This window comes from Heteronotia binoei, chromosome 6 (assembly GCF_032191835.1).
Source record: "Heteronotia binoei isolate CCM8104 ecotype False Entrance Well chromosome 6, APGP_CSIRO_Hbin_v1, whole genome shotgun sequence".
Lineage (NCBI taxonomy): Eukaryota > Metazoa > Chordata > Lepidosauria > Squamata > Gekkonidae > Heteronotia > Heteronotia binoei.
Genome location: NC_083228.1, coordinates 130,336,484 through 130,355,787, shown reverse-complemented (window position 1 = coordinate 130,355,787; position 19,304 = coordinate 130,336,484). Strand labels below are relative to the sequence as shown.

At 40.3% G+C, this 19,304-nt stretch overlaps 2 protein-coding genes across 6 annotated transcripts in view; one reads left to right on the top strand and one right to left on the bottom strand.

Moving 5' to 3' along the window:
• The window catches only part of DNAJC19 (DnaJ heat shock protein family (Hsp40) member C19), a 28,363-nt gene extending 14,790 nt beyond the window's left edge, over nt 1-13,573 (top strand). The window contains exons 5-6 of one of the 2 annotated variants that reach the window (XM_060242577.1): nt 1,239-1,309; nt 13,126-13,573. In XM_060242577.1, coding sequence (XP_060098560.1) covers nt 1,239-1,309; nt 13,126-13,196 — 142 coding nt within the window. In that variant the 3' untranslated portion in view covers nt 13,197-13,573. Of the gene's footprint in view, nt 1-1,235; nt 1,310-13,125 lie in introns of both variants that reach the window. The other variant, XM_060242576.1, reaches the window with a different exon arrangement.
• A 2,480-nt stretch (nt 13,574-16,053) lies between these two features.
• The window catches only part of FXR1 (FMR1 autosomal homolog 1), a 64,063-nt gene continuing 60,812 nt past the window's right edge, over nt 16,054-19,304 (bottom strand). For all 4 annotated transcript variants that reach the window (XM_060242572.1, XM_060242574.1, XM_060242573.1 and 1 more), the window contains 2 exons: nt 17,373-17,464; nt 16,054-17,078 (listed from right to left, as the gene is read on the bottom strand). In XM_060242572.1, coding sequence (XP_060098555.1) covers nt 16,908-17,078; nt 17,373-17,464 — 263 coding nt within the window. In that variant the 3' untranslated portion in view covers nt 16,054-16,907. The remainder of the gene's footprint in view (nt 17,079-17,372; nt 17,465-19,304) is intronic.

Sequence of the window (19,304 nt, the reverse complement as noted above, 5' to 3'; positions counted from 1 at the left end):
TGTTTTTCTCTTAGTCTTTTGCCAAAGACACAGAAACCCGGCAGCACCCAGTGACTAACCCTGGACATTTCCATGATGGCTACATAACCTTGAAACCTGGTATAATGCAGAGAGGCATCCTCAATCCCCATAGCTGCAGAGACCTATATTAAAGGTCTCCAGATGGGATTTTCTTGCACTGGTCAATGTCTCTTGAAGCAAGCGGCCTTGAACTCAGACTATTTCACAACAGCCAGCCCTGACAGCAGTGCTTTTGACGATGACAGTCCTTGAGATCCTGCTTGCACAAGGAACAGGCTGGGTTATAAACCCTTAGATCTCTTGAGCTGAAACTTTCAGTCCTGCCTTCTAAAGGTAAAGGTAGTCCCCTGTGCAAGCACCAGTCGTTTCTGACTCTGGGGTGACGTTGCTTTCACAATGTTTTCACGGCACATTTTTTTACGGGGTTGGTTTGCCATTGCCTTCCCCAGTCTTCTACACTTCTCCCCAGCAAGCTGGGTCCTCATTTTACCGACCTTGGAATGGAAGGCTAAGTCAACCTTGAGCTGGCTACCTGAACCCAGCTTCCACCGGGATTGAACTCAGGTTGTGAGTAGAGCTTAGGACTGCAGTAGTGCAGCTTTACCATTCCAAAGCAGTGGAGTGAGGGAAAGCTGGTTATGGTGGTGAATTTATTACGCCAGGGTCAGGCAGCATTTTGAGAGCCCGGCTGTTGAAAAGAATGCAGCATCTACATGTGGAGATGCTGATGTGCAAGCAAACAAAATGAGTGGAGAGTATTGTGCTTGGAGATTGCCAGCATTTCAGGGATTCGCCTTGGACTCAGCAGTTGGCTGTGTAGGGCAAAAAGAGCATAAGGCTGGTCCTTCCTCCCACACAGCTTGCCCCAGCTGTACTGCCAGTGCCTCTGTTGCTTGAGTGAGGCTTTGGAGCCAAGCAAAGTGGCCGTGCATTCTGCAGGACAGTATTCTTGCAGACTAGTTAAATAGAATAGAGCTGTTCCTTTTTTTGCATCTATTGCTGGAATTTCCTAAATATGGTGTAGCTTGCAAATACTTAGTGGTTGTGGATGGCAAACATTCTTTCAGTAGCCATGCTGAGGGGGCAGAATTGGGGGAAAGGGAGGGGGAGATTCAAAAGAAGCAGCCTAGCCCTGATAGAAACTATGTTTTGAAGTCTGTCTGAAAATAGCATTGACCTAGCATCATCTCACTCTCATTTTTTTTCCCAACAAGCAGTCCTACAGCTAATAAAGGAAAAATCAGAGAAGCTCACAGACGAATCATGCTTTTGAATCACCCTGATAAAGGTAAACAAGAGAAGAAATGGATTATGTTTGACATAGACTAAATGATACTGTTCCCTTTGTCCATCTAGCATGTTCTATTAGAGGACTGTACCATCTGTTTAGCACAGGGGTGGCCAAACTTATTTCATGTAAGAGCCACATAGAATAGACATCAGATGTTTGAGAGCTGCATGACATGAACATCAGATGTTTGAGAGCAGGCAGGCAGGAAATGGGGAGGTGGAAAGAAAGCAACTTTAAATGCATTCTCCAAGCTGCTGGCTTGGAGAAGTGTTTTAAAGAGACAAATGCCTTCAAGCCTGCTGATGGGGTGGTGGAGGCTTCAAGAGCCACACAATATGTGTGAAAGAGCCACAATTTGGCCACCCCTGGTTTAGCAGTCCCACTGTGTAGGAGCCACCACAGAGAGTGTGCATGCACAGTCATCCTATCCATTTGCAGCTTGGCCCCTTCAGAAGGCTTTGCTCAAATGATCAATCTTAAACTTGGATAAATGATTAAGGCAGGGGTGGACAAATTTGCTTAAGGTAAGAGCCACAGAAAATAAATGCCAGATATGCAAGACATGAACCTATTTGAGAAAAAAGGAAATGGAGGGAGGGGAGAGGTGGAAATAAAGTAACTTTAACAACGGCTGGCTTGGTGAAGTGATTTGAAGAGAGAAATGCCTTCCTCAAGCTGGCTGACAAGGCGTTGAGGGCTTCAAGAGCCACACAATCGGTATGGTCTATACTGCTGTGTACTGCTTACTCTAAGTAGGATTCTGTTAGGTATTTTTGCAGTGTTTAATGTGTCATGTTAATACTTATGCTGTGCTTCAGTTCTTTCCAGTTGCTTCCTGACTTCAACAATCCTAATGTGTTAAGTTATTGAATGGTCTGTTTTGTTGATTGTAGTGACTCACTATGCATAATCCGCCTTGACTCCTTGTAAAATGGATTACAAATAGTATAAATAAATAAATACTGCCAAACATCTCAACAAGATGGCCATAGTATCACAGATACAGTCCATAGCCCTTGTTTACAATCAGACTCACAACAGTGATTTTTGGCATCCTTTACAGCATCATGTTAATACTTGTGCTTTCCTTCTGTTCTGGTTCAGATTTCTGATTGGTTCCAGAATTCTGCAATCCAAATCATTCACATTGATTATTGGATGTCGCATCCTGTTGTTTACTACTGATTTATTCTGTTTAATCTGCCCCTCAGTCCCAGTGAGGCGGGCAGATTATAAATAACATGAATAAATAAAATAACTATACCGTTTTGGAGGAATACTTCATCAACTATGTGACATTTTTCTTTTAGGGCTATTGTTGCCCTGTAAACACTTGAGCATTTGAATTGGTTGAAGGTAGATGGAACTGCTTGACAAATTAATTGTGTTGCTAACTGCTAGGAAATATGTGATGGAATTAATTGGATTTGAAATATCCTGGTTTGCATACTTAGCCTTGGAGCTTTACTCAGCTGGAGTTTGACTCAGCAGCTACACGCTGGTATTTGGGATGCTTTCAGTCACCAGTTCAGGTATTTATTTCACCAGCCACGACTACTGCCGTGAATTCATGTTTCACTTTTTAAGTTTGCAAAGCAGTGCGGTTGGATCCAAAATCTAATGTTATAGCTTTCCTCTACCAAAAGAGTTGTTTCGCTGAAGGAAACATTCTGCCATTAGTGGAATGGAACTTTTGGTTACAAAAGGTGAACACAGCTAGACCTGGGTTAAAGATCCCTCCTGTGCCATGTACCCAAGATTTATTCAGTCCTTCAACCACTTGAACTTAGATATGTGTGCCCGTAACTCTGTCTAGCAGTCTGAAAAGCTCTGACAATCTTGTCAGAGCTTGGAAGGAAGACTATGGTTGCTGTGCCAAGGAAGACTCAGGCAATGGCAAACCCCCTCTGTTCATTTGTTTTGACAGCATACAATCATTGTAACTTCATCCAACTCATCAGTTTACAGTGCAGTAAATAGGTAATCATTTGTCGCAGAGATAACTCAGCTGCAGCTCCTTTGCCAGCAATATTAACTCAAAGCAATATGAGCAAAGATATAGGACAGATGAGCAACTATGTTGTCCGAGCTCTCTGCTCACGACCAGAGTTCAATCCTGGTGGAAGCTGGGTTCAGGTAGCCGGCTCAAGGTTGACTCAGCCTTCCATCCTTCCAAGGTCAGTAAAATGAGTACCCAGCTTACTGGGGGGAAAGCGTAGATGACTGGGGAAGGCAATGGCAAAACCACCCCGTAAAAAGTTTGCCGTGAAAACATCGTAATGCAACAGATGACTGGGGCTTGCACATTGCCTTTTATATAGGCAAACCATTCAACTCTTTCTCACTCAACCAGCTCAGTATTGTTTGCCCTGATCTTTATTTGTGCTTGCATCCAATTACTTGAGGTGCCGAGGAGGAGAGTCCTGAGCCATTGCTGCTCTTCCAGACAAAGAAGGGACTTCAAAAACCGGTTTTCTTTCAGGGTTAGGGAAAGTAGTTGTGCATATTGAGAGAACAGTGATACTGCTGTGATAAAATTCATAAGTTTATTGTTCCTCAGTTTTTTCTGCTGTGCTTTTTGTTCACTGCTGCTGTTATGCTAGTTTTTGTTGCTTTTTTATTATTTTGCAATTTTTTTGCAGTCGTAGCTTACGTTACATGTTTTGGGAAAGCTAGGCTAGAGATGCAAAGGCCCAGAAACTAATGGAAAAATAAGGTCATGGTGAATGTAATGTTTTCGTTTTAATTCTGAACTTAAACCTCAGAGTATAGATCGAAACATTCACACAGTGCAGGAAAAATGGCCCAGAGCAAAGTAATTTACGCAGTAGCTCACAAAATAAAAAAAAATTGCTCACAAGACCCCACAGTTTAGAGGCAGTATTGCATAGCAGGACCAGGCATATTAAACTCTTGGATTTGCAACAACAACAAAAAAAGGTTTGAGTAGAAGTAGCAGTAAGGATGCATTTGGCAGAGTAGTTCCCTCTTTGCCCAGAACTGAAGCCTCAATGCAGTCTGACCATTGGTTCATCTCAGGATAGTCTGTGCTGACCAGCAGATACTGTCCAGTATCTTAGAATCATAGAGTTGGAAGGGACCTCTAGGGTCATCTAGTCTAACCCCTGCACAATGCAGGAAACTCACAAATACCTCCCCCTAAATTCCCAGGAACTTCATTGCTGTCAGATGGCCATCTAGCCTCTCTTTAAAAACCTCCAAGGAAGGAGAGCCCACCACCTCCTGAGAAAGCCTGTTCCACTGAGAAATCGCTCTAATGGTCAGGAAGTTCTTCCTAATGTTGAGCCGGAAACTCTTTTGATTTAATTTCAACCCATTGGTTCTGGTCCTACCTTCCACAAAAAACAATTCCACACCATCCTCAGTCTATATGACCACCCTTCAAGTACCTCTCAGCTGCTGCTTCTCCAGGCTAAACATCCCCAGCTCCTTCAACCTTTCCTCATAGGACTTGGTCTCCAGATCCATCACCATCTTCGTCGCCCTCCTCTGGACCCGTTCCAGCTTGTCTATATCCTTCTTAAAATGTGGTGCCCAAAACTGAGCACAATACTCCAGGTGAGGTCTTACCAGAGCAGAGTAAAGCGATACCATCACATCGCGTGATCTGGACACTATACTTCTGTTGATACAGTCCAAAATTGCATTTGCCTTTTTAACCACCGCATCACACTTGACTCATGTTCAGCGTATGATCCACTAAGACCCCTAGATCCTTTTCGCACATACTACTGCTAAGACAAGTCTCCCCCATCCTATAACCATGCATTGGATTTTTCCTACAAATGCAGAACTTTACATTTATCCCTGTTAAAATTCATTTTATTAATTTTAGCCCAGTTTTCCAGCCTGTCAAGGTCATCCTGTATCCTGTTTCTGTCTTCTTCTGTGTTTGCAACCCATCCCAATTTAATATCATCTGCAAATTTAATAAGCATTCCCTCTATTCTTTCATCCAAATCATAAAGATGTTGAACAAAACGGGTCCCAGGACAGATCCTTGAGGCACCACTTGTCACTCCTCTCCAAGAGGATGAGGAACCATTCACAAGCACTCTTTTTTTTTTTATATGAATATATTTATTGTTTTAGTCATTTACATTGAGCTTATCCTTTTTCTCATACAGAGTATACATCTGAATCTCTATCTCCCTTTACAAGGTATTCTTGCTCGGTCCTTTTAATTTAAATGTTCTTATATCAGTCCATATTGAGGTCTTCTTGCTTCCAAGTAGTACCGTCGTTCTTTAGTCTTCTCCTTCTAAGCCTTATTAAGTCCATTTTCTCTTTCACCTTCATATTCTTGTCACTTCCGAGCTTTTCCTGCCCTGACGATAGGGATGAGAATGTTTTAGTACATAGGATTTGATTTCCTATCACATTCATCAATCTATTTTTCTTCCCTAATCCCTCCCTCCCTCCCTTGCGTGCTCAACTTTCTAGCCAGGGGCACAAATTAAGAAGCTTCCACCGAATGTCCCGCCGTTGACCTTCTAGTGACCACTTTAAATATGGATACCATTTCTCCTTTATCCTTTTTGTTTTTGACCCCCATTGTTCATCACGATTAAGCATGGCTATAATGTCCGACTGAACATATTCAAATAAATAATTATGCCAGTTTTGCTCCGTCCATTTGGTTTTATCCTTCCAGCCAAAGGCTATTACAGCCTTGCCAGCTAGCACCATTGCTTTGAATAGATCCAGCCCTTCTTTATTGATTCCGTATTTATTTAGTATGCTCCCGAACATTAAATCTAGATCTATCGTTGGTCTTATAGCAAAAAAATTATGGATATGCTCTATTACCTTTTCCCAAAAGGGTTTAACTTCTGAGCATTCCCATCACATGTGGGAATACCATCCTTTTTTCTTTCCACAGTGCCAACAGTTAGAATTCAAACCCTGGAACATATTGGCTAATGCTGCTGGTGTTCTGTACCATTTTGTGAGGAACTTTAGCTCCAGTTCTCTAAATTTATGCGTTTTGAGCTGATGTATACCTTTCTTGAGACTGTCAAATACATTATCTGCTAAGTTAGTTTCAGAGCTCCATTTTTTTTTAACTAAATTTTTTATCTCCTCCTTATCCGTCGTCATTTTCCTATATATCCTTCCTACTGTCCCTTTCTTTGTTTTTATCATCCCTTTTAACAACTCCTCCATTGGTTCTCCTTCAGTCACCAATCTGTCTTCTATTGTCTTCCTAATTCTGTTATATAATCCTGTTATTTTCAGCCAATATTTCCTACCTATTTCATCGTATAGCGTTTGCAATGGTTTGAGTGTCTGCCCAACTAACATATCTTGTAGCTTGTTATACCCTTTTTTACTGAGTAATCTCCACCATCCTTTATCGTCATTGTTTTCATCCAAGGCCTCTAATGGGGTTTGTTTAGATGTTCCCTTTAACCATTTTAATTGCCATTTTCTCCAAATCATTAGTGCTGTTTTCCTCGGTCCTGTTTCTAATATGTTAACTTTGATCTTGCGTCCAGTGAAAACCCCTAAATTCCCTATTCCATTATTTGCCTCATTCTCTACTCTTACCCACTTCCTCTCCCTTTCCTCTCCTATTTCCATTAATGCTTTTAATTGAAATGACTCATAATAACTCCTCAGATCTGGGGCCCCCCAACCCATGTTTGTATTATGCGCATATATGAAATGCCTTGAAACTCTACTTTTTTTGCTACCGAATATCCATTCTTTTATTTTTGCGTTCCAACTATCAAGTTTTTGTTTTTTAATTTCTAAAGGTATCGTTTGGAATAAGTACAGTAGTTTCGAAGTCCAAAACATTTTCGCTATATTAATCTTGGTTGTTATGTTTAACATCTTCTTGCCCCATCTCTTCATATCTTTTACTATCGTACTCCATATTCTGTTATAATTCTTTTCTACCAACTTTTTAACATTTTTGACTAAGTCTATTCCTAAATATCTGATTTTCTTGACCCCTAGTCCTATCCCCGTTCGTTCATGAATCTCTTTCCTTTCCTCTTTTTTTACATTAATGTACATTATTTCTGATTTTGCCATATTAATTTTTAGTCCTGAGTTTGATTCAAAGTCCTCTAATATAATCTGTATCTCCTTTACTGCTTCTTTTGGATTAACTATGACTATAATCAGATCGTCTGCAAACAAGTTCAACTTAATTTCTTCCTTGCCTAAATGACATCCTTCAATTCTCCCCGAATTTCTGAGACGTTGGGCTAACTGTTCCATTGCCATTATGAAGAAAAAGGGGGAGATCGGGCATACCTGCCTAACTCCCCTCTGGATTGCGAATTGTGCCGTGTGTTCTCCATTAAGTCTAACTACAGCTGTACCTTCTCTATATATCTCCTTAAATACCCTTATTGTTGATTGACTTATCCCATATTTATCCATAACTGTCCACAAAAAATTATGTGACAATGTATCAAAGGCTTTATAGACATCTAACTTCAATAACGCCAATTTCCCGGACTTGTTATGGCTCAAAACATTTATTATGTTTCGGATTGGATGTGCAATGTTCCTACCTTCTACAAAACCATATTGATCTTCTTTTATAACTTTTTGTATAATATTTTTAAGCCTATTGGCCATTACTTTGGCAAAAATTTTATAATCCTGATTCAATAGGCTAATTGGTCTGTATGATCCTACTTCTTGAGGATCCTTTTGGGGTTTTAAAATCACTGTGATTTCTGCCTTTCTCCATGTGTCTGGAGCTATGCCCCCTTTAAGTATATTATTAAATATTTCTTGCAATTCTGGTACTAATATTTCTCTCATTTCCTTATAAAATTCTGCTGAAAATCCATCCAGTCCAGGAGATTTTCCTACCTTTAAACTATCTATCACTCTTTCAATCTCTTGTCTTGTTATATTGTCCTCTAATCCTCTCTGCTCTGTATCTGTCAACCTTACTCCTATCTCTTCTTCAAAATCTTTCACTCCTTTTTCTCCATATAAATCTTTATAAAAAGTCTCAAATGCTGCTTTTATTTCCTCTGAATTCTGTGTTAGCTTTTTATCCACTCTGATACTTGTCACACTTTGCCTTTGTTTCTTATTTTTTAGAAAATTTGCTAGTCTCTTAGCTGAGTTAAGAGTATTTCTCTGGTATTCATTTTTTACCATGACCTGTTTCCTCCATAATGCCATAGAGTCTAGATCATCTAGTTTTTTCTGTAAATCCCTAATTAACTTGTGTCTAATGGGGCAAAACTTCTGAGCTTGGTCTTTTTGCAGTTTACCTAATTCTTGAAGCCTGCCTTCTCTGTCTACATACCATTTTTTCTTTATCTCCTTTTCTTTCATAATACATTGTCCTCTGATCACTGCCTTAGCTGCATCCCATAAGATATTTGTTCCCACTGTACCTCTATTCTCTTGAAAGAATAGCTTCGTTTGTTCCATAATATGTTTTTTATCCTTATCCTTAACCATAACCATATTATTGTATCTCCATATTCTTTTGGTTTGCTTATGTGTTGTTTTAAATTCTACACTTATCGGGGCATGATCCGATATCCATATTGGGTGGGTAATAACTTTTTTAATTTCCCAATTGCATGTTCTATTAATTAATACATAATCTAAACATGAAGTCGTTTTATATCTCCCTGAGAAGTATGTGGGTTCAGGTACCAATTTAAGAGCTTTATATACTTCAATAAAGTTCCATTGTCTCCAATTTATTATTTTATCCTTATTAACATCCTTATTAAAGTCCCCCGCTAATATCACCTCCCCTTCAATAAATTTACTAGCTTTTTTTAGAACTTTTAATAAAAAGGTTTTCTGTCCTGTATTTGGAGCATATATATTTATCAATGATGTTAACCTATTTTCAATCAAACACTTAACCATGACAAATCTCCCTTCAGCATCTCTTATCACCTCTATTGTTTTTATATCATACCTTTTATGGGTTAGGATTGCTACCCCCCTTGCTTTATTTGATCCCCGTGCCTCTGCCAAAATTTCCCAATTTGGGTCACTAATCAAGGGTCTTTTATCTCTTTTAGATTTATGAGTTTCCTGGAGCCAAACTATGTCTATATTTTGTTGTTTAAGGAATCTAGAGAGCTTGTATCTCTTTAAGTCTGATCCCAAGCCATTGACATTCAGTGTCAGCATCCTTAATGTTTTATCCATATTTAGATCGAAAACTACCATTCTTTTGTACCCCTGGCTGAATACCTAGTTTACTTTTGTACCCCTTCCCATTCCCAAATACCTCTTCCCTCCCCTTCCCCATCTCTCCCCCCCCTTTGTGTAGAGCCATAGACTGAGGATGATCACTCATCCCTTCTCTACACCTTGAGCAAGCGCACTCCCCCCCCTCCCGGGTTATGTTACTACTTATTTAACCATTTTGTTTTTATTTGGATACTTCCCTTAATATGTCTCAGTCTCGAGACAGTCTTATCCTTTTCTCCGATCGAGTGGATGCTCCTTCTTCTGGGTCCTGCTCCTGTGACTGGGGTTGGTGAGGTTCCTCCATAGGCATTGGTTCACTGCTCCTCTCATCTGCTCCCAATGTCTTTAATAGCTCCCGTGCCTCTTCAGGGTGCCGTGCACAAAGTCTTCTTCCCTCCTGGTAGATAACTAAAGACGCTGGATATGCCCAGCTAAATTTAATGCCGCTTTGATTAAGTTTCTGTGCATAGGGTTTCATTTGAGACCTTTGGTGTAATGTTTCTTTACAAAAGTCTTCTTTCACATAAACTTTTCTGCCTTTAAAAGTTAAGTCTTTAGCTTTTTTAAGTGTTTTGAGGACTCTTTGCTGCAGTTTCTCTCTTGCTAGTTTCATTATAACTGGGCGGGGCGCCCCGCCCTGCCTTCTTGTTTGAAGTCTGTGAGCACGTTCTACTTCTTCTAGTTGTATCTCCATGCCCTGGTCTAATAACAAATCCACCAGTGTTTGCTCTAAATCGCAAGACTTAACTTCTTCTGAAATGCCAAAGAAGATAACATTCTTCCTCCTGCTTCGGTCTGAAAGTTCTGTGGATTGTTTTTTCAAAAGGTCAATTTCCCCTTTATTTTGCAGTGAAAGAGCCTTTGCTTCTGTCGCAACGCCAGCGACTGCCTTAAGTTCTGTGCCTAAGCTCTGCATCTGTGTTGTTAAGTCAGCCAACGTTGCATGTACTTTAGCTTGAGATTCAAGCATTAAAGTCTGGAACTGTGCTAATTGCTCTGAGAGGCTTTTCACAGTGACCGCCATGTTATCTCAGCTTCCTCAACCTCCCCTCCTTTTCTTTGATATTATTGCTTATTTAAGCTTGCTTATCTTTAAGCCACTTATCTTTTCACTCTGCTCCTCCGTATGTTAGACGTCTCGCAGCCAGTTTCGATGACTCCCGCTTTTAATTACGTTGTTTTACAGCTTGTATCTTTGTTTTCTTAGGGAGAGTGGGGACGAGGCGTCCGAGTCTTAGCGCGTGCGCATTGCTCTCCCTTCACAAGCACTCTTTGGGTGCGATCTGTCAACCAGTTACAGATCCACCTAATGGAACAGGATCCAAACTACATTTTACCAACTTGTCAACAAGCCACCCTGAGCCCGCCTTGGTGGGGAGGGCGGGATATAAATCGAATAAATAAAACAAGGATAGTATGTGGAACCTTATCAAAAGCCTTACTGAAATCAAGATAAACGATGTCTACAGCATTCCCCTGATCCAGCAAGGTAGTCACTTTCTCAAAAAGAGATCAAGTTAGTCTGACATAACTTGTTCTTGAGAAAACCATGCTGGCTCTTAGTAATCACATCCATTCTTTCTAAATGTTCCAGGACTGACTGATGATTTGTTCTAAAACTTTTCCAGATATAGACATCAAGCTGACGGGTCGGTAGTTACCCAGATCATCTTTTTCCCCCTTCTTGAAGATGGGGACAACATTTGCCTGCCTCCAATCTTCTGGCACCTCTCCTGTTCTCCAAGAATTCTCAAAAATAATAGCCAGAGGCTCAGAAATTACATCTGCAAGCTCTATTAGAACCCTGGCCCTGAGGACTTAAGTTTCATTTAAAAAAACTAGGTGTTTATGTACTACCCCTATGCTGATCCTAGGTTGGAACTTTATACCCTCAGAAGAGAGAAGACTGAGGAAAAGTAGGAATTGAGCAGTTCCGCCCTCTCTTCATTACCTGTTACAATTTCACTTTCTTGCCCTTGCAATGGGCCTACCATGTCCTTGCTCTTTTTCTTACTCAGAACATAAGAAAAGAACCCTTTTTTGCTGTTTTTAGCATCTTTGGCCAGCCTAAGCTCATACTGAGCTTTAGCTTTCCTAACTTTTTCTCTACAAGCACTGGTGATTGGTTTATATTCAACCTTGGTTATAAGGCCCTCCCCTTCCAGTTCCTAAAGGAGGTTTTTTTTTATTTCTCAAGTCTTTAGAGAACTGTTTATGGAACCACTACGGCTTCTTTAGGCATTTTCCATTTTTTCTTCTCATAGGAATCGTCTGTGATTGCGCTTTCAAGTATTTCGCTATCTTGGGCTGATGCCATTCCCGCTTCTGCTACCGGCAGTCCTTTTGGCTGCTGATTTCACAATTTATTGTTTTAGTGGTTTAATTATAGTGATTTTAACTGGGTACCTATTGATCTATATAAACTGCATCAGAAGCCTTTGCTCTTGAGAGTTTGATTGATTTTTAAAAGGTAACTAGAGATGCTATAACTGAACTTGCATGCAAAGCATGCGCTTAATCTCTAGACAGTGGCTTGTCCCCCATTCTTAAGCTTCTTTTTGTTTCTGCAAAGTCTTAAAGAGGCTTTTATCAGTTTAGGATGTCATGCATCAAAAGCATGTGTGACAGACTGCACTTTTAAAAGCCAAGAGGTGCTGTACAAAACAGATAAAGAACTGTGAAGGGTTAATTCTTCACAGAACCAGAGCCTTGAGTGACTGGCTGCTTCAAGGAATCTGACAGGTTAGCATCTGTTGAGCAGAGAAAGACTTGAGACCTGAATGCTGAGGTGAAATGCAGTTTTATTTCAGCACTGTCAGATGCTTGAGAGCCATGAGACATGAAAGTGAAGGGGATAAAGTGACAGAGAAAGATGGAAAGGAAAGAAAGAAAGGGGGGAAGGGAGGAAGATGAGGAAATAAAGTAACTTTAAATATATTCTCCAAGCCCCTCCATGTTGACTGGCTTGGCTTGGAGAAGGGATTTAAAGAGACAAATGCCCTCCTCCAAGCTGGCCACGTGCTGTGAGGCCTTCGAGAGCCACACAATATATGTGAAAGAGCCTCGTGTGGCCCCCAAGCCATGGTTTGGCCATCGCTGGTTAAAACTCAAGAAGAGTACTGCTGTGTTTAGAGAAGGGGCTGGGGCACTGTATAGTGTGTCCTGATCTTCTGAAATCCAAGAGTCAGTAAATACTCGAAGAGAATGTACTGCAGTTTGGGAAACACTAACAAAAGCCTCTCATCTTAGTCACAAACCATTTTGTAAGGACCATTTTCTGATTAGACTTGAGTTGTACTGATCTCTTCCCTTTATTTCATTATTTTGGAATTTCAAAACAGCTCAAGTGCCATTGAAGTTAAAAGGGGCCCTCAATCTTTCCCTCAGGTTCCTGGGCTGAGCCAGAAGCCAAAATATCATACCATGACAGCCAGAGTTCTTCAGGAAAGAAAACTGATATCTGCAGCAGCTCAGTCAGAAAGGGAAAGAAAAATGGAGGGAAAACCTTGCCTCTGAGGGAGGGAAGTGGATGGAGGCATCATAGCATGGAACAATTCTTTTGCTAAATTATTTCATGTTTTATTTTTGGCCAGGTGGATCTCCATATATTGCAGCCAAAATCAACGAAGCTAAAGACTTGCTGGAAGGTCAAGCTAAGAAATGAACACCTTATCTATAGAACTGATCAGCTTGACAAACGATGGTATGAAATCTGCCATGAGGAACTACTTAATTTCTTATCTTCTCAGAACTGGATCTAAAACCACTTTTGCTCAAGAGATTCGGAGGGGGGGGGACCTCTGGAATTTGATATATCCAGACATACGCCCATGCAGTCCCCCCCAAAGAAGCTTTCTGAAGTTTTGGACCTACTGAAGGTTAAACAGATGCTGATATCTGAAGCTCATGCTGCTATGGTTTGAGATGTCATATAAGATAATAGTGATCTGTGAATCTGGGTTGAAATAACCCGAGACCTATCATGTCCTGGTTCTTCAGGAATAAAGTGTATTAAATCTTTATATTCTTATACTGATAAAATGAGGGGATTTGCAGCATATTCCTAATCACAACATTTTCCGTCTTTTTGTCACAGTTTCTAAACAATTTAAGAGGGCAGCAAAACGAGAGTCTTGCCTGTATGGCATTGTGGTTCAGACCTCTACATTATATCATGTGCTTATAATTTGTTTTCCCACATCTCACCCATTCCCCGACCTACTAATAAGAGTAATTTAACATTTGCCCATAGACTTAAGGAATGTTCAGCTTGAATGATGCAATGTTACTTTCTGTTTTCTTCACCAAAGAAAACCACTTAGTAATATCATGTTATACAAGCTGGATACTTTTGCTTTCCTGGACAATTTTTCAACCAAACATTGATGAATAAAAGGAAATAAGGTACAGGCGTCTGATCTATACAGCAAAAGGGCATAGACATTAAGATCTTACCCCGTAAGCACTGCAATTTGCCTGTACAGCTTGAAGACTTAGTAACATTCACTTTCAAATTCTGCAGTCTATCAGGTCCTATGTTTGTCCACCATTTCTAGAATAAGTTACATTCCTTCGCAATTGTCCTAATATGGTTTACAAGAAATCACTTTTAATGGCTCAGCACCTTGTTTTCATATACTAGATAATGCTCCTAATTCATGCTTAATGTAAAGGACTTGCATGAAATTTTGACTAAAGAAGCTAATCTTAAAACTGTAGTTGTTGCATATACTAGGAACATTAAAATGTACATACTATGAACAAAGAAAGTCACTGGATTGGCCTGCAATTGTAGCAGCTCTGGAACAGCTTGTATAAGGGGAACAAAACAAGTTAATTGTATGTATGTGTCCACCCATCTAGGAGTCCCAAAATTGGCCAACTTCAGGATTATGTTGGGAATTTAAGTGTTACAAATAAAGGGGATCATAACATCCTTGCGAAGATTATCTTCAGAACATCCCTCTGCTGTTTGCAATGGAAGTGTCAATTTACTCACTAGAAGGAAGGAAGATGAGGATGGCAGACAACAAAGCCAGTTTACTTAACTTCTCTGAGTTATGAACATAAGAACATAAGAGAAGCCATGTTGGATCAGGCCAACGGCCCATCAAGTCCAACACTCTGTGTGACACAGTGGCAAAAAATTTTATATACACACATACACTGTGGCTAATAGCCACTGATGGACCTGTGCTCCATATTTTTATCTAAACCCCTCTTGAAGGTGGCTATACTTGTGGCCGCCACCACCTCCTGTGGCAGTGAATTCCACATGTTAATCACCCTTTGAGTGAAGAAGTACTTCCTTTTATCCGTTTTAACCTGTCTGCTCAGCAATTTCATCGAATGCCCACAAGTTCTTGTATTGTGAGAAAGGGAGAAAAGTACTTCTTTCTCTACTTTCTCCATCCCATGCATTATCTTGTAAACCTCTATCATGTCACCCCGCAGTCGACGTTTCTCCAAGCTAAAGAGTCCCAAGCGTTTCAACCTTTCTTCATAGGGAAGGTTGATGCCCCAAAAGCACTCGTTTTCTCTGTGACTGCACTTCCTTAATCCATGGTTGTCCTGGGAACCAATGAAGCGCTTTCAAACTTCAGCTTAAATTGAAGTCTTCATGCAGGCTGAAGTGAAGCCTCAGCTATAACTACATGGAGAAAGAACAGTTACGTTGGTTGTAAACAAAAAGCTGCAGCTACCCTTAAATATGTCAACTGCTGACCCAGCCAACACGCAATATTGTTTGGAGGAATAGCAAAAATTACAATTTAGTAAGAACGTGAACTCACAGAATGGGGTGAGAGTACCATGTCTCAAAAGGCTGCAGAAGAAGCTTTAGACTGCGCACTGCAAGACTTAATTATCGGTGGAGTCACTGTTATATTAGCTGGGGACCTTTGACAAATACTTCCTATTATTGCATGAGGAACTAAAGCTGATGAGTTGCAGGCAGATATCAGACATATTTGAGGGGAACTATGCAGGTAAAACTTGATCTCTTACTAAAATTAATCAAAATCCAGATGCTATATGTTGTTACGGTCATGTGTTTTGATTTCTTTTAAAGAATAGTTATTTGTTGTCAAACTATTGAAAATACTTACCAGCAAAACAGGGCCAAATGCCTCTAGGATATTGCAAGAACAGCAAGCTACAGCAATAAGCAGTAAGTTGGCTAGTGGAGGGCAGACCCCTAGCACTTAAATAGAAGTAGACGCATACATACACAACAGTGCCAGACTTGTGATGCGTGATTAGAAACCTGCAGTTTTAAACGTTGCCTTGAAGGTCAGGGGACAAATCAGTCTCCTGTGCCTCTTCCAAAATTTAAGCAGTCCCTCTGAAGATTCTGGGCGCTTCATGGGAAGACAGACAGGCAGATGTGCTGTACCTTGACCCTTGTAAAAATAACAGCTCTCTCAATGAAAACTGCTGCTTGGACATGCTAGGACTCCACAACTGACAGGTTACTATAATCCATATTTCATGAGCATGGAATGCAGTTAAGGATCAACCAGTGGAAGATCAAAGTTTATTTATTTTTTTCTACCAGCATACAAAAACATATTGCACATCAAACAACCAAAACAAAAATAAAAATACTCTAAGGACTAACATATGTAGTTTATACAGAATAAACTTTCTGGAAATTGATCTTTTTCAGTAGTTCTGGTTATGTCTTAATGGACATGACTAATTCAGCTTAAGTGTTTTAACTAAAGCTATGTTTGATTTTAAATACTGTACAGTTTAATAAATAAATCAAACAAAGCCTCAATGTAGAACAGTCACTGCCAATGTCACCCAATATCCCTGCAGATTGAGAATTTAATAAATGTATTCCAGTGGCCTGCAGTTTCCCCCCCCCCCCACTACATACAGCATTTTAAAAAACATGTATTAAAACAGACCAGTTTCCAGACTAAACTAATGGAGAAATTACAATTCAGTGCAAAATATTTTAGACTGCATTTTTCTAGTTTTCCTCAGGTGAAGAAGTGGTTGCATATTATTAAAAATGTAACAAAAGCAGCTAATGCTTTCATAAAGAAGGTTACATTAGGGATCCCCCCCCGAATCTCTGCCGTATTTTGAAAACAAAATAACATTTCCTATAGCCAGCAATTTGTTTTATTTAAATGTTACATATACTATTCTCAAGGCACATCTGATGATATTTATAACACAGTAGGTGTCAAAAGGTATGTTTCAACGTTGGATTTCTTCAGGATCCCTCCCATTTCTGTTTTCCAAAACAGAGGAACTGAAAGTGCGGTGTCAAGACTCGCGATCCGTATTCTATCTTTGGCAAGCTTATACAAGCACTATTGTAAAATGTAATGTAAAAGAACTGTAAACTAGGAACTCTTGTTTATGAAACCCCATTCAACACAGCTTCTTCCTGTTTATTCCCATCTTCTGGTATAGTACTAGGCCTTTCTTCAGGACTCTTCTGCAGCTTTGAAGGCTCAGTCCCAGAAACAGCTGCAGGGCCGTTCACAGCCTTTTCTGAAGGGCCAACTTCTTCTATCACATCTTTTGCCTTTTAAAGGAAACACAGGTTCTGTGGTGAGCAATGAGACCATTTGGGAACAAGTACGAGCCAGTACCTTCCCCTCCCGCAGAACTACATAGGCTTCTGGAAGTTCTAGAACTACAATACCTCACCGGGCTCTCTGCTAGTACTGCCAGATACAAATACATTCATCCTTGTCCTCTGAGCACTGAGCTGATTAGGCTGTCTGTGGTTAGAGTTTCCTTGTGCCTTAACTTAAAGCAACTGGACATGGTCAAGCATTTTTACAAGGTATTTCAGGTTGCCTCTCATTTTTCTTACCATTTCTTTCTTGTTTTTGGCCAGTGTTTCCCTTGGGAGATTTCTTTGTCTGCTCTGAGATTCTGCTCTTGATATATAATCAGCAACTGTGACTGTGAGGGGAAAACAAACAGTATTTTCAAAATTAAAATCATGAATAAAATCTTGTGTTTTCAGGTGCACACACTGTAACATTTCCCATTCGCTTCCCCCCCCCCCACACACTAGTCAAATAGATCTTGGTGCTGCCTCAAAAGATGCTTTTCAAACTCCCTGGTTTTAAGAAGAGTTACTGGATGGTACATGTTACCAGCATTAGATTTTCAAACCCGGTTGTGCACAGAAAGGTCAACATACAGACTTCTAGTCTTAAGGCTTTTTTGAAATCTGAAGGATCCAAAACAACTATTAGAAGAATCAGAAGTAAGTCACATTGCATCCTCTTATCTACAGGCAATATAAACAGAAAACTTTAAACCCCCTTAAACTCAGAATTCACCCAGAGCAGACAGTGTCTGCAAATTTCAAAGGAGTTTCCCAGTTCCTTTATTTCTGTCTCTGCTAGGAACTTGTGGCTTACACTGTTACCCCCCCCCCCCAAAAAGGGACTACAGATGGCTATTAAAATGCTTACAACTTTAAGTCAATGATATTCTTCAAAGAGAACGAAGACAGCTTAACACTAGTAAGGATTTTGAAAAGAAGCTTGGAGAATAATAAACATGTCTCGCACTAGGGAGAGAGAGGGTACTTGGCAGGTCACCGCAAGTGATTTCAGCTGGGGGCCCAGTTCTGAGTGTCAAACTTTAGTTAGGGATTCTTCTGGCAGGGAGGAGCCACAGCTTTGTGGCAGAGCACCTAGGGTCAATGCTGGGTATTTCCTATTTAAAAAATGGATCTCAGACAGGTGTTGAGAAACATCACTTGTCTGCCAGTGACCCTGGAGAGCGACTGCCAGAACAATGAGCTTGGTAAATCAATGGTTTGACTTTTTAGCTTCACGAATTCATACTTTGTAGCAGGAAACAAGCAATTCTGGACTCCCTTAACTCCTCCACAGGAGAGGAGTACTGTCACTCGTTCTCTTTGGCTGCCTACACATACACGAGAACTGTCAGCAAAAGGGGGGGGGGGGAGAGAAGAGAGCAGTGAATGGTAATAAAAGTAGTTCTGACAGCTGCTGTGAAGCAGGAAAAACCTGCCAGTTCGTGAACTGTACATACTGAGAGACTGAACAAGCATTAGGTCTCATTCTAACTTTAAGATTAAACCAGCATTCTCACAATAGTTAAGCTTCTAGAAGATCCTTTTGTGACAGAACGCTACAATTCTGTGTGACCTTCAGGTACTTTCCTCTGCTTTATAAATCCTGCAGCAAGAACAAAATCGCTGCAATTTTATAACACGTGCAGATGAAGAAATAATAAAAAAGCAAAATTCGGCAGATATTTTGATTGGTGTTTTCAAGGTGTCCAAAAAAAACCCCTCCAACTGTCTTCAGTGGAAGGTTTCCGTAGCACTGAACTAATCCAACATCACATCTGCTGACACAAAAACCCATCTTCTCAAATAATTTCATGTGTTTAGAAACTTGTCTGCCTTCATCATCCTGGCAGGGGAGGTGGCGGAGGTGACACTATCGCAGATTATCATTTCAGGAAGATACGGGAACATTTTAAAAGAAATCATCCCAAAGCTACTTAGTACCACATTACAGGGAATTACAGGTACAACACATTTAGAACAGCTACATAAAACACTTGTATATCTTTAGGGGATATAAGAGGTTAGTACACATTAAAAATGCATCAAGCTGCAATACCAAATGAGAACATGCAAGTACTGGGCAAAAAAAAAACAACAACCCCGCCCACTGCATTTCTTTGTGTCCTTAAAAGGGACAGAGAGTCATTATTAGATCAAGTCAATTAATTATGGGACAGGCAGAAATCA